This window comes from Engystomops pustulosus, chromosome 3 (genome assembly GCF_040894005.1).
Source record: "Engystomops pustulosus chromosome 3, aEngPut4.maternal, whole genome shotgun sequence".
Classification (NCBI taxonomy): Eukaryota; Metazoa; Chordata; class Amphibia; order Anura; family Leptodactylidae; genus Engystomops; species Engystomops pustulosus.
Window position 1 is genome coordinate 129,815,336 of NC_092413.1, and position 12,863 is coordinate 129,828,198.

Consider the following 12,863-nt stretch of genomic DNA (forward strand, 5'->3'; position numbering starts at 1 on the left):
GCTTTCAGTAAGTATATATGGAGATTATGTATTTGTACATGTTCACTAGTCAATGGAGGTGTCATTAAAGGGATGAATGCCATCTGCAGTCCCTGAGAAAGTAAAAGATTACTGTCAGAGTGAAATATTCACATTCTGCACATTTTCATGTGCTGGAAATATCTAAAACAAAGTTCTGCCACAACTGTATGACTGGACCTCCAGGACATGCGCGAGACTAGAACACGAGCCGCCGCCTCCTGCCACCACTGTACTATATACACCTGCAGTCACGTCCACAGCCTGGCCCCGCCTTCCTGGCACCACGTGATCCAGTGTCGCGTTTCCGGCTAAATTCCACTTCCTTTTCCGGTTATCCGGTGTCCTTGTCCTTTTATAGGAGTCGCACAGGAGACAGTGAGACAAGAAGCGGCACCATGTTCCGTCACCTCCAGGTAACGGCACCGGCCTCTGCTCCAGGTCTCCATGCAGGGCACGTGCACCTATCTCCGGCCTGTGCGCACACGTGTGCTAGGGATTTAGTAGGGGGCGAGGAGAGCCCGGTTATATCCGTGCAGCGCCATGCACCGTGTTACCGTGCTGCGCATAGCCCCACCGAGCTGTGGCTGTGCATGTCCTCCCGGTGTGTAGCTAGAAGTGCGGGGTGACCCCTGCTCTGTGTACGTGCACTCGGTGTCATCACTATACCCTGCTGGAGGGCATGAAGTACACTACTGTGTCATGACATACAGATATCTTATAGACCATGTGCACTATCTGCTATGTGTCAGGGCTACTGGAGAGCTTGTTATATACTTCTGTCGTCACATATAGATATCTCTTATATAGACCCTGTGCTCTCTGTCCCTGCAATCTTCAATGTGTCAGGGCACGTTATATATCACTATGTCATCTGCGACCTGGCAATTTATATAGACCTTGTACACTCTGTGACTGCCAACACCTATGTGTCAGGGCTGCTGAAAAGTGTGTTCATAGACCACTATCATCTGTGACCGGGCTTCTTGTGTACACCCTCTGCACTCAATGTCATTACTATAGCATGTTATATACTCCTGTCATCTGTGACCGGGCTTCTTATGTATATATAACTGTTACCAGGCTGCTGGAGATGTTCTCTTATACTACATCATCTGTGGCTGGGCTTCTTATATTAATCCTGTGCACTCTGCACTCAATGTCATTACATTACCTTGGCTAGCAAGGCTGCTGGGGGTCATGTTGTCATATGCTGTGTATTTTGTGCACTGTCCCCAAATAGATACCACTTCTTCTATAGACCCTGTGCAGACCATCTAAAACGCACTAACAGCCTTATACTGCACTATTTCAGTGTCTAAAGTTGTAAGAGTTTACGGCTGTATAGTTCAACATTCCCATCAGAATTGCAGAGATTTATATTAGAAAATGTGGGAAATTTTCACTCGTTTCCACTTGTGTCAAACCCACTTTTGGCAAAACATAACCCCTTTCTGATAATTCCCTTTGCCTTTTTCATACTATTTGTGCAACCCCTTTAAAAGTGTAAAACAGAAAATACAATTGTTGATATGCTATGGGATTATGGGCTGTTATTGAGCACCTTTTGGGCCATATGTTAAAAGACTTGTCAATCTCCTGTTCCAGGCCCTACGTCAGGTTTCTCAGAGGACCATCAGCAGCTCCTCCAGGAGGTCACTGCAAAACAAGGTTCCTGAAAAGCAGAAGCTGTTTCAGGTAAGCACTTCCTTATACCTAGATGTTGATAATGATAATCTTTTTATAGCGCCATCAAATTCTGTAGAACTCTACAAATCATAGGGTATATATGCAAATATATAATTACATTAGAGTACAAACAGTCATGGAACTATAGGAGTGAGGGCCCTGCTCACAAGAGCTTACAGTCTGAGACTCTGTGTACATTGCTGCTCGACCGCAATTTTGTAAAACTACTAATGCAGTTTTATAGTGTCCCCTTTGAACCTTTGATACATCAGGCTCTAGAAACTTTGAAGCTTCTGTATAATACAGAAGGCTCCTGCCCTGTACAGTGACCTTCTCCATACACCCTTCACAGGAGACTGAAGGTTTAAGTATAAACTTTGTGAGAGATTTATCCAATTGCTCCTGACAGAAATCTGTTGAAATTTGTGTCAAATAACTGTTGAATGGCATGCACCATTTTATCCACTTTATCATTCTATTTAGAAAAGAGTCTGTGGCATCACAGGGAAAAGCTTGTGGGCCAAAAATGATGCAAATGCCACAAAATGTTGGTGCAGTTTTCTGGGACACTCTAGACCAACTAATAGATGGTGTCAAGTGATTAAGACTGAGTACTTTACGATGCATCCCATATTATTGCAGTGTAGCATTGTTAGGGCTGTGTGGAGAGGGCGCTCTTACCACTTATCATGATCCAATATACTGCAATGTAGTAAAATCCGCTTTCACTGCCCTATGAAGTTTCTTTTTCCATTTGTACTGCATGTGTAATTTTTTACCAGCTTTCAATTTCATTGCAATACCAATTGGAATATCGTATACAGGCAGTCCCTGGCTTAAGAACATCTAACTTAGACTGCTCCTAGTTGTCTCTCTGGCCACTGTGACCTCTAGAGAAGCTTTCTGGATGCTGGAAGATTACTATAATTTAGGCTCAGGCTAAAGTGGTCTACTGTAAGTTGTCTGCATTGAAGCTTTATCCTTCATTACTTATTTACAAAATATACCTCTTCTGACTTGCATACAAATTTTACTTGAAGGCAACCTGTCAGGCACATCTAGCCCCCTCCCCAAACAGAAGGTCCTAACCTCATTTACTGTAGTGAGTTTCTCTGTATGATGGTATTGAAATGAGTCGGCTTTCACTGTGAATTATAAAATGACAATGACCGAAGTGACTAAGGACTGTTTTCTTGCAGGAAGATAATGGTGTTCCCGTTCATCTAAAGGCAGGAACCGGAGATCTCTTGTTATACAGGCTGACCATGGCTCTAACAGTATTTGGTGAGTGTGAGGACAATTTATTTAGAATGTACTCAATATTAGTTGTGAAACTGATTGACTCTTGTCAAAGGGGTTCACTGCAGCAATAATTGCCTCGGACTGGGAGGCATTTTCTGCTTGTCAGTGTCCAGAAGGTGGAGCTCAGTTGGGATAAATGTGGGAATGTCTTCCATGAACCTGCCCTAAAAGAGCCATGGGTATAAGGGCTCTTGGACTAGCAGAGGATAGGGGGGTCCCTACATTATACAGAAATATAATGCAAGGTCGTGTTAACTATTACAGTTCTGGTAGAGCTGCTTGACCAGCCGAAGGAATGACCTTGCATTATATTTCTGTATAAGGCACATAAACATGGGCTGCACACATTTGAGTGCAAGAGCCCTATGGTTGGTGTTTTCTCACCCAGAACATGGCATCAATGGATTACCTTATATGCCTTAACCTCTAATACAAAAGTCTATTAAGCTTTTATAAGACTGGAAATTGATTGTAGCTAGAGATGAGCGGACCAGATAGTTGGGCTCAGCCACCTGACCTGGACACCTTCCATGGCTAGTTGCTAAGGGTGTCGATCCAGCAATATGTCTGGGTCAGGCAGCCCAACCCAACAATCGGACCAATTGTGTATCATTTAAAGCAGATCTTGCATCTAATGTCTCATTTAAGGAATGTCAACAGTATAAGGGCATCTTCAGTGTGATCAAAGACCATACAGTGTCATGGGCTTACCACATGGTTGGAGATGGCATTACTTGCACCATATTGATCCATGACAGTACTGGAAGTGATTTCCATATCCACTCTTCAGTTTAGAGGGGTAAGCAAGGCTTTATTCCCCTCCTTGCAGTGTGCTCGGCCCGTGACACAGAACTCTACTTGGTTCTTGATCAAGGTGGGAATCCATAGAGCCCTCCTCTTCCTGATATGATCATATGCTGGTGTTAATGCTCCATTTTATAAGATGCCAAGGATTATTGACTTCTGTTTTCTTGTGTTGAACAAAAAAGTTACATTTTTTTTCCTCTCATTCTAGGAACGGGTTATGCCTTGTTTGAGATTGTCAAAGCCTCATTCCCCAAAAAGCAGAATTAATTCCACCTTTAGTCATTTCCAAAACCAGTCCAGTTCTATGTGATGCATCAGGGATTGTTCTGTCCTTGTCATAATGACCTCTTTAAATGATGGGAACAATATTTATTAAAAAGTACTGTACAAGTTGCCATGAATAAAGCAGCTTTGCATTACCATCTCAGATGTCTTTATTTTCTGTAGGAAAAGGTATGTCTGGTATACCATCTCACTGAACTGGTTAATGGCAGCGGAGTACAGGCAATTCCTGACTCTATTGCAGACAGACCTCTCCACCTATTGTGACCTCTAACCAGCATGCTCGTCTTTTTTAGCTTTTTATATGCATGACTAGGGGTGATGCAAAAATAAACCCCTTATACTAGCCGCCTGAAAGTTGTTGTAAAAATAAAAAGCTTCGCGTTGACACAAGTGAAGTTGTGCATCAAACCTAGGGATCCTAACCCTATATGTATAATAAAGTAAAGGTTGTGTACCACTGTAGAAGACGCAGTTGATCTTTATTGAAAATAAAGTGTTCACTGCGCAGGGCCTTTGTCAAACACACTATAGGAATGCCTGAAATGGTGTGGAACGCTCTGCAGGATGGTGCTGACTGTACGCATGGCTTGGCCGTGGCCAGTACAGCAACACCTGCATCTGTATACAAACAGAGGCCTGTGACTCTATAGCGCCAGAGGAGGTTTATTTTTAGTCTACCCTTACACATATCATTTCTTTCCAATACGTCCCACTTGGAGGATGCCCCTTGACCTCTGTAGGGACAGGAAGCAGAGAGGTTAAAAGCCTCCCACCCGCATCCTCCCGCCAGTGTCTTCCTGTCCCTACAGGGGATAGGTCAGAGAGGCTCCTCTCCTCCTAAGGGGGGGGGGGGGGAAAGCATGTTCTTTTTTTTTTTTTTTAGAGAAGAAACTTACCGGGGTTACGCCGGCCTATTGCAGGTCGTAGTTCCCCTCTGGATCGGGTCCGCGGCCGGGTCCTTCCCTCCCTGGTCCCTCGATGATCCGGACAGCGGTCCTCTCCAGCAGCCGAATGGGGCCTACGCGAGGCCGCGCGGATAACTCCATTCCCAGGAGTTCTTTGCGGCCGATGACGACTTCCGGCCGCGACCGGAAGTGACGTCAGACGCGCCTCGGAGCGCCAGAACGAGCGCAGCAGAGCCACCAGCTAGGGGGATGGGCTCCCCGTTAAGGTATAAAATTTTGCTCTATCAGAGGAACGGTGTCTGGTGTTTAGGAGCATATACCGTTCGGTGGCCTGGCCGTCCCAGACATCTCTGACATGGCTGATGAGGCAGACTTGGGCCTACTCCACCCCCCTGGTTACGTAAGTGGTGCTGTATGGCATGTTCTAGTAGTATATCATATTAGAACTCCAAGTTAGTTATTCCTTACCTTTCTCCCTTAGGACAAGGATCAAGGGACTAAGGGGAAAGGTAAAGAGGACAGACCTGAAAAATCTGAAAAAGCTAGCAAACCTGCTAAGAGCAGAAGCACTGCTAAGAAATGCAATATGTGTTTTCGCACTATGCCCGAGGCTTACCAGAAGCCCATTTGTAAAACCTGTATAGAAGAGTTTATGCGAGAGGAAAAAACTTCATTTATGGATGAACTAAAATCCTTTTATTGAGGAGAAAGTGGTGGCTTCGGCAACACAGAAGGAACCCCCTCCAAAAAAACCAAGATTAGCGGACATCTCCTCCTCTGAGGAGGAAAATTATGATTCAGAAGTCCCTTCCTGTTCCATGGTGGACACAGAAGAAATCGATTCCCAGGATGTAGGTCAAAAGACTGACCCACGTCACCTCTTTCAGTTGGATGAGTTAGATAATCTACTGAAGGCCATTCGCGAAACTCTAGACATTGAAGAAGGTCCCCTGCACATCTAGAGAGGACGAATTGTTTGGAGGACTGAGAGCCAAAAAACAACGCGTCTTCCCAGTTAACGATACCCTTTTGGGGTTAATTACAGAAGAATGGAAGGACCCAGAGAAGAAGATCACAACCTCCAAGGGGTTTAGACGACGTCTAGTCTTTGATCAGGAAGTCTCCAAAGTTTGGGACTCTGTTCCTAAAATGGATGTGCAGGTGACAAAGGTTGTTAAGAAAACAGACTTACCGTTTGAAGACTCGGCGCAACTCAAAGACCCTATGGACCGAAAGGCAGATGCCCTTCTTAAAAGGGCCTGGGAAACATCTATGACAAGCCTAAAGTCAAATTTATCGGCTACCTCAGTTGCCAGAACCCTCTTCTTCTGGTTAAACCAATTAGAATCCCACATTAGAGAAGGCACCCCTAGAGCTTCTCTGTTAGGAAGTATTCCTCTTCTTAAATCTGCCACTGCCTTTCTAGCCGATGCTTCAGCTGAAGGCGTCCGTTTTGCGGCCAAAGAAGGGGCTCTAACAAATGCCACAAGGAGAGCCTTGTGGTTAAAACAATGGGGCGGTGACATTCGTTCTAAAACGAAGCTATGCAGTATCCCATTTGCTGGAGATTTCGTCTTCGGTCCAGAGTTGGACGCCATATTAGAAAGAGCCTCTGATAAGAAGGGGTTTCCGGAGAACAAAGCACCTTCCAAGAAACCTTCATTTCGTCCCTTCAGGAACACCAAGGAGACCTTTCGGGGCAAAGGTAAACGGGGTCGCTGGAGTTACCCTAAAGGCGGCAGAGGTCGGGGGTTTCTATTCTCAAATTCCCCTGACAACTCCGGAGGGAAGAGACAGTGACGCCAGAGTGGGGGGGCGTCTTCTAGGGTTTGTCAACCAATGGTCTCGTATTACCTCAAACCCTTGGGTCCTGAATATTATCAACTCGGGATATAGGATAGAATTCAGTACCCCCCCCACCATCAAGATTTATGCCTCCCTTATTATCTACCTCTTCCTCTACCCATTCTCTCATCTGGCAGGAAGTCTCATCTCTCATTCTCTCAGGAGTGATCTCCCGGGTCCCTCAAGATCAAGAAAGACGGGCTTCTATTCTCCCCTCTTCCTGGTCAAAAAACCAAACGGGTCAAACCGGATGATAATAAACTTAAAGGCCTTGAACAAGTTCAGACGTTTTCACATGGAATCGGTAAGATCTGCGACCCAAGTCATTTACACCGATTACTGCATGTGCACAATAGATCTGCAAGACGCCTATTATCACGTCCCAATTCACCCCTCATCTCAAAAATTCTTAAGATTTTCTGTCCTCTCTCCAGAGGGTTCTGTCCTACACTTTCAGTTTCGGGCTCTTCCTTTTGGGATTTCATCAGCTCCAAGAGTGTTTACAAAGATCATGGTGGAGGTGGTTGCTTTTCTGAGACTACAGGGAGTATCTATCATCCCTTATTTAGATGACCTGCTGATTGTGGGAAAAGACAGTTCAGATCTCATTATAGCAAGAGATCTTACGATATACAAGCTTTCAGAGTTGGGATGGTTAATAAACACCCCAAAGTCAGATCTTTCTCCCTCCACCCTCAAGAAATTCCTTGGTGTAATGTTAGATTCCACTCATCTGATGTCCTTTCTTCCTCAGGGGAAAGCCGAAGATCTGAGACAACACGTTCGCTCCTTCAGAATGAAGATTTCTATATCAATCCGAGGAGCCATGAAGATCTTAGGACTCCTTACAGCCTGTCTCCCATCAGTGGCCTGGAGTCAAAATCATTCTCGCATCCTACAGAATTGGATTCTGAGCAGTTGGGATCGAAGGCCCTCAGGTTTGGACAAGAAGGTCATCATCCCATCCTCAGTAAAAAGAAGTTTACAGTGGTGGTTACAGAGAAAGAACCTGGAGAACGGGGTCCACTGGCACTGCCTTCCGCGTCTCACAATTACGACCGACGCAAGCAGTGTGGGCTGGGGAGCGGTCTTCCCTTCCAATTACGCCCAAGGTCTATGGACGCCTTCCCAATCCCGGAAGCCATCAAACTATCGAGAGCTACGGGCCATCTGGGAAGCCCTAAGGCTAAATACACCTCTCCTGAAGAACCACCATGTACACATTTTATCAGACAACACCACAGCGGTGTCTTACTTAAGAAGACAGGGGGGGACAAGATCGACAACTCTTTCCACCTTAACACATACGATCTTCTCCTGGGCAGGGGAGAACGTGCTCTCCCTCTCCGCAACTCACCTGAGAGGAATTCTAAACAAGGAGGCAGACTACCTCAGCAGGGAACAAATTTCTCCCAACGAATGGAGCATCAATCCAGAGGTCTTCATCCATTTGACAAGTCTGTGGGGAATTCCTCAAATCGATCTCTTCGCCACAAAGAAGAATACGGTATGCCATCGGTACTACACTCTGGAGGCAGGAGCACCGAAGGATCGACTGGATGCTTTCAGCCATCGATGGGTCGAACCTCTTTCCTATGCCTTTCCCCCTATTCCCTTAGTGGCAAGGGTCCTCAGAAAAATCCTTACGGACCAGGCAAGGGTGATACTGATCTGTCCAAATTGGCCAAAGAAGAACTGGTATCCCCTGTTGACATCTCTGACCCAGCAGAAACCAGTGATACTACCCTCACGGAGAAACCTGTTACACCAGGGACCGATTCTACATCCCGACCCTGGACGGCTTCAGCTAACAGCTTGGATCCTGAGTCCGAATTCCTGACATCGCGGGGTCTTTCAATGGCTGTAGTAACAACTCTTAAGGCAAGTAGGAAGAAGGTTACGTTCGCAATTTATCACAAAATCTGGAAAAAATTTGTAACATTTTGTGGAGATAATCCTCCATCTCAATCTAACCCCAATATCTTACAGATTTTGGACTTTCTACAGAAAGGCCTGGAACAGGGCCTTTCTACTAGCACCTTAAAGGTCCAGGTCTCGGCCCTTGGCGCCTTCTGCCATCGTCCACTGGCGGAGCACAGGTGGGTCAAAAGATTTATCCTAGCCTCCTCCAGAATCAGACCCCAGATTCTCAGGAGAGTTCCTACATGGGACCTAAAACTGGTCCTAGACGCACTTTCCAGACCACCATTTGAACCTCTGGATAGCGCCAACATAAAGAACTTAACGTTAAAAACTACCCTTCTTGTTGCTGTCACTACAGCTAGAAGATTGGGTGAAATTCAGGCTATTTCAATCAAAGAGCCTTATATGCGAGTTTTGTCTGATCGTATAATTCTTACTTTAGATCCAGGCTTCATTCCCAAGGTGACATCCAGATTTCACAGAACTCAAGAAATCACACTACCATCCTTTTGCGAAAACCCCTCCACTAGTAGGGAAGCTTCGTGGCACCTTCTAGACGGAAAAAACAAAGGGAGAAAAGCCTCAAAAACATCAATAGCAAGATGGCTAAAGTTAGCTATCTCCACCTGTTATACGCAACAAGGGAAGGAGATCCCAACGGACCTAAAAGCCCATTCCACCAGGGCTATGTCCACTTCCTGGGCTGAAAAAAGAGGTGCATCATTAGAGCAGATTTGCAAGGCCGCTACCTGGGCCTCATCATCCACCTTCATAAAACACTACAGACTGGATTTACCTTGTTCTCAAGATCTTTCCTTTGGCAGGAAAGTTCTACAAGCTGTCATCCCACCCTAGAAATTCCTACTTATCTGGTAGATCTCCAAGTGGGCCGTCATGGGGGACGTATTGGAAATATAGAATTAGACTCACCGGTAATTCACTTTCCATCTAGTCCTCCATGACGGCCTATATATATTCCCTCCCTGACTTATTCTGTATGTATGTGAATGTTTAACATACAAAATAAAATTTTGTTGTACCTTCCACCGGTGTAGTTATTTGGTAGACACTGGCGGGAGGATGCGGGTGGGAGGCTTTTAACCTCTCTGCTTCCTGTCCCTACAGAGGTCAAGGGGCATCCTCCAAGTGGGCCGTCATGGAGGACTAGATGGAAAGTGAATTACCGGTGAGTCTAATTCTATATTTTTGTTTTCTATTCCTGGGCAAACCCTTTAAGTGTAGGAGCTCGGCAATGTGTTGGCCCCGACCCCCACAAATTAAAAGTGACAGCGAGCAAAAAGTAAATGTAATGGCAAACTCTGAAGAACAAATGCATCTTGCTTTATTGCTTGAACCTAGCAACACATATTTGTATTTTTATTTCTCTTAGCCACAGCTCTTTAAAGACCTGGCCCTTTTTTTTTTTTTTTTTTTTTTTTTTTTTTTTTTTTTTTTCATTTCCATTTTTCACTCCCCATCACACACCATCAAATCTAGAATTTTTTTTTACACATAAAGAGCTGTGTGATGGCTTATTTTTTGTCTAACAAACTGCACTTCATAGTGATGTTATATTCCATTCCATGTACTTGAAAGCGGGAAAAAATTCGAAATGCAGAGAAATTGGTGAAAAAACGCATTTGCACCATTTTCTTGTGGGCTTGGATTTTATGGCTTTCACTGTGCGCCCCAAATGACATGTCTACTTTATTCATTGGGTTGGTGTGATCACCGGGATACGAAATATGTATAGGTTTTATGTTTTCTTAAGAACCAAAGGGGAAAAAAAATTCGATTGGCACTCACAGGCTCTGTTAACCACTTAACCACAGCTACGCTCTGCACCATAGCTGTGCTGATTCCTGCAAATAGCGTTCAGCGCCGTACAGCTACTGCGCAGAGACTATGCCGGTCCAGCTCTGCACAGGAGCCGAACCGGCATCGGAGGTAACGGGATCTCAGCGGTAATGTACCGCTGACATCCGTGGTCGGAGTGAGCTCCAATCGTGGGTGTTTAACCCGTTAAATGCTTTCAATTCGCCCCCCCCCCCTCCCCCCAATGATCGGGACCCCCGCGTCGTTTTCGGTGGCGCCGATCGTTGCTATGGCATCTCTGCGGTCCAATCGGGACCCCAGAGATGCCTGAAGGGGCAGTGCCTTTTAAGATGGCGGCTGTGACATTATCTTAAAGGCACAGTGTCAGCCTATGCATGTGCAAGTATTGAACCCGTACGATGAACGCCGTAAAAAAAAAAAAAAGTTAAATCCTCCAAAAATTATGATTTTTACCTATTGAATCTTACAAAAAATGCAATAGTGTTCAACAAAACATATGTACTCCAGAATGATACTGTTGAAAAGTACAACATGTCCCGCAAAAACAAGCCATCAACCAGCTCCATAGCCACAAAAGTAAAAATGTGATGCCACTTGGAAGACGGCAATACAAAAATGATAGATTTTTTTTCCCCACATTACGGTTTTATTTGCCAAATTTAGTAAAACATAGGAAAAAATATTCATGTCTGGTATCCCCGTAATTGTATCGACCCATTGAATGAAGATGCTCTGATTATTAGGCTATACGGTGAACACCAAAAAAAAGTAAAAAATCCGGTACAGAATTGATGCTTTTCTACTCGTGACCTCAAAAAAAGTTCCTAAATTTTCAACAATGGGGGATACCAACCCCAAAATGGTAACAATGGAAAAAGCATCCCGTAAAAAAAAAAAATGCCGTCATATGGCCTAATAACAAAGCAAAAATTTTATAGCCTACAAAAGGGGCCAATGAGGAAACTAAAATCCTGACAGCTGCAGGGCGCTCCTTCCCTTCTGCACCTTGCTGTGCACACATAAAACAAGTAACGCCCACCGGGGGAGGGGGGTTCCTCTAAAATTGGGATAGATTTCATAAATTGTATGGTGGGTTTTATCTTTTGGAAATGTGTAAATTTTAGGGCTAAATGAACGTATAACCGACAAAATTTGACCTTTCTAAGTTTCACCTCCATTTTGATTCAATTACTATGAAGATCTCAAGGGGTTAACAATCTTCCTAAAAACTGTTTCTGATAGCTTGAGAGGTGCAGACATGAAAATGGGTTGGTTATATAGGGGGTTTTAATTCTAAATATGTAAAATTTCATTTTAAACTATTTATCCCCAAAATAGTAAATTCTGAAAATACAGAAAATCGATAAATTATCCAGAAAAAAATGATGAAAATGTAAAGTAGACACATGGGGAAATGTTATTCAGCAATTTATTTTTTATTGAATTTTTTTATTTTTCAAAATGGCAAATAAACTGTTATTAGATTTTGATCGGGCATTTTTGGACACCTAATGTGTTTGATTTTTACTGTTTTATTAATACAGGCAGTCCCCGGGTTACATACAAGATAGGGTCTGGAGGTTTGTTCTTAAGTTGAATTTGTATGTAAGTCGAAACTGTATATTTTATAATGGAAGTTCTAGACAATTTTTTTTTCTTTTGCCCCAGTGACAATTGGAGTTTCAAAATTTTTGCTGTAATTGGACCAAGAATTATCAATAAAGCTTCATTACAGACACCTTACAGCTGACCATTGCAGTCTGGGACTATAGTAAAGCATCCAGAGAGCTTCATCAGAGGTCACAGTGGGCAGAGGGGTCCGTCTGTAACTATGGGTTGTCTGTAAGTCGGGTGTCCTTAAGTAGGGGACCGCCTGTATCAGTTTTAGGGAAAGGGGGTGATTTGAATTTTAGGTTTTTTAATATAATATTTTTATTTTTATGCTTTTTCCGCCTCTCCGCCCCCCCCCCCCCCTTCCAGGGTAATTTAACCCAAGGTATGTCTGATCATGCAATATACTGTTGCCCATGTGCCGCAATGTTTTTGAAGCCACCGTCCCCTTTACTGACGACGACGGGCGGATTAACACCCGCAATCAGTGCTGGCACCGATCGCGGGTGTTACCTGTAAGTTTTTGTTGCGATATGCAGCAAAGACTAACCGGCTATGGAGAGGAACCAGCAATGTGAGCCTTCTCCATGCACCTGCAGCTACCCTGTTCCCCTAAAACCCTGTTCATGCCACCATTACCAA

At 44.3% G+C, this 12,863-nt stretch overlaps 1 protein-coding gene across 1 annotated transcript; it reads left to right on the forward strand.

Moving 5' to 3' along the window:
* Positions 1-275: 275 nt before the first annotated feature.
* Positions 276-4,238, forward strand: COX7A2 (cytochrome c oxidase subunit 7A2). Its single transcript, XM_072142111.1, has 4 exons — positions 276-434; positions 1,627-1,716; positions 2,907-2,991; positions 4,025-4,238. Exons 1-4 carry the CDS (start codon positions 417-419, stop codon positions 4,081-4,083), a joined length of 252 nt encoding a protein of 83 aa, XP_071998212.1. The 5' UTR covers positions 276-416; the 3' UTR covers positions 4,084-4,238.
* Positions 4,239-12,863: the final 8,625 nt, after the last annotated feature.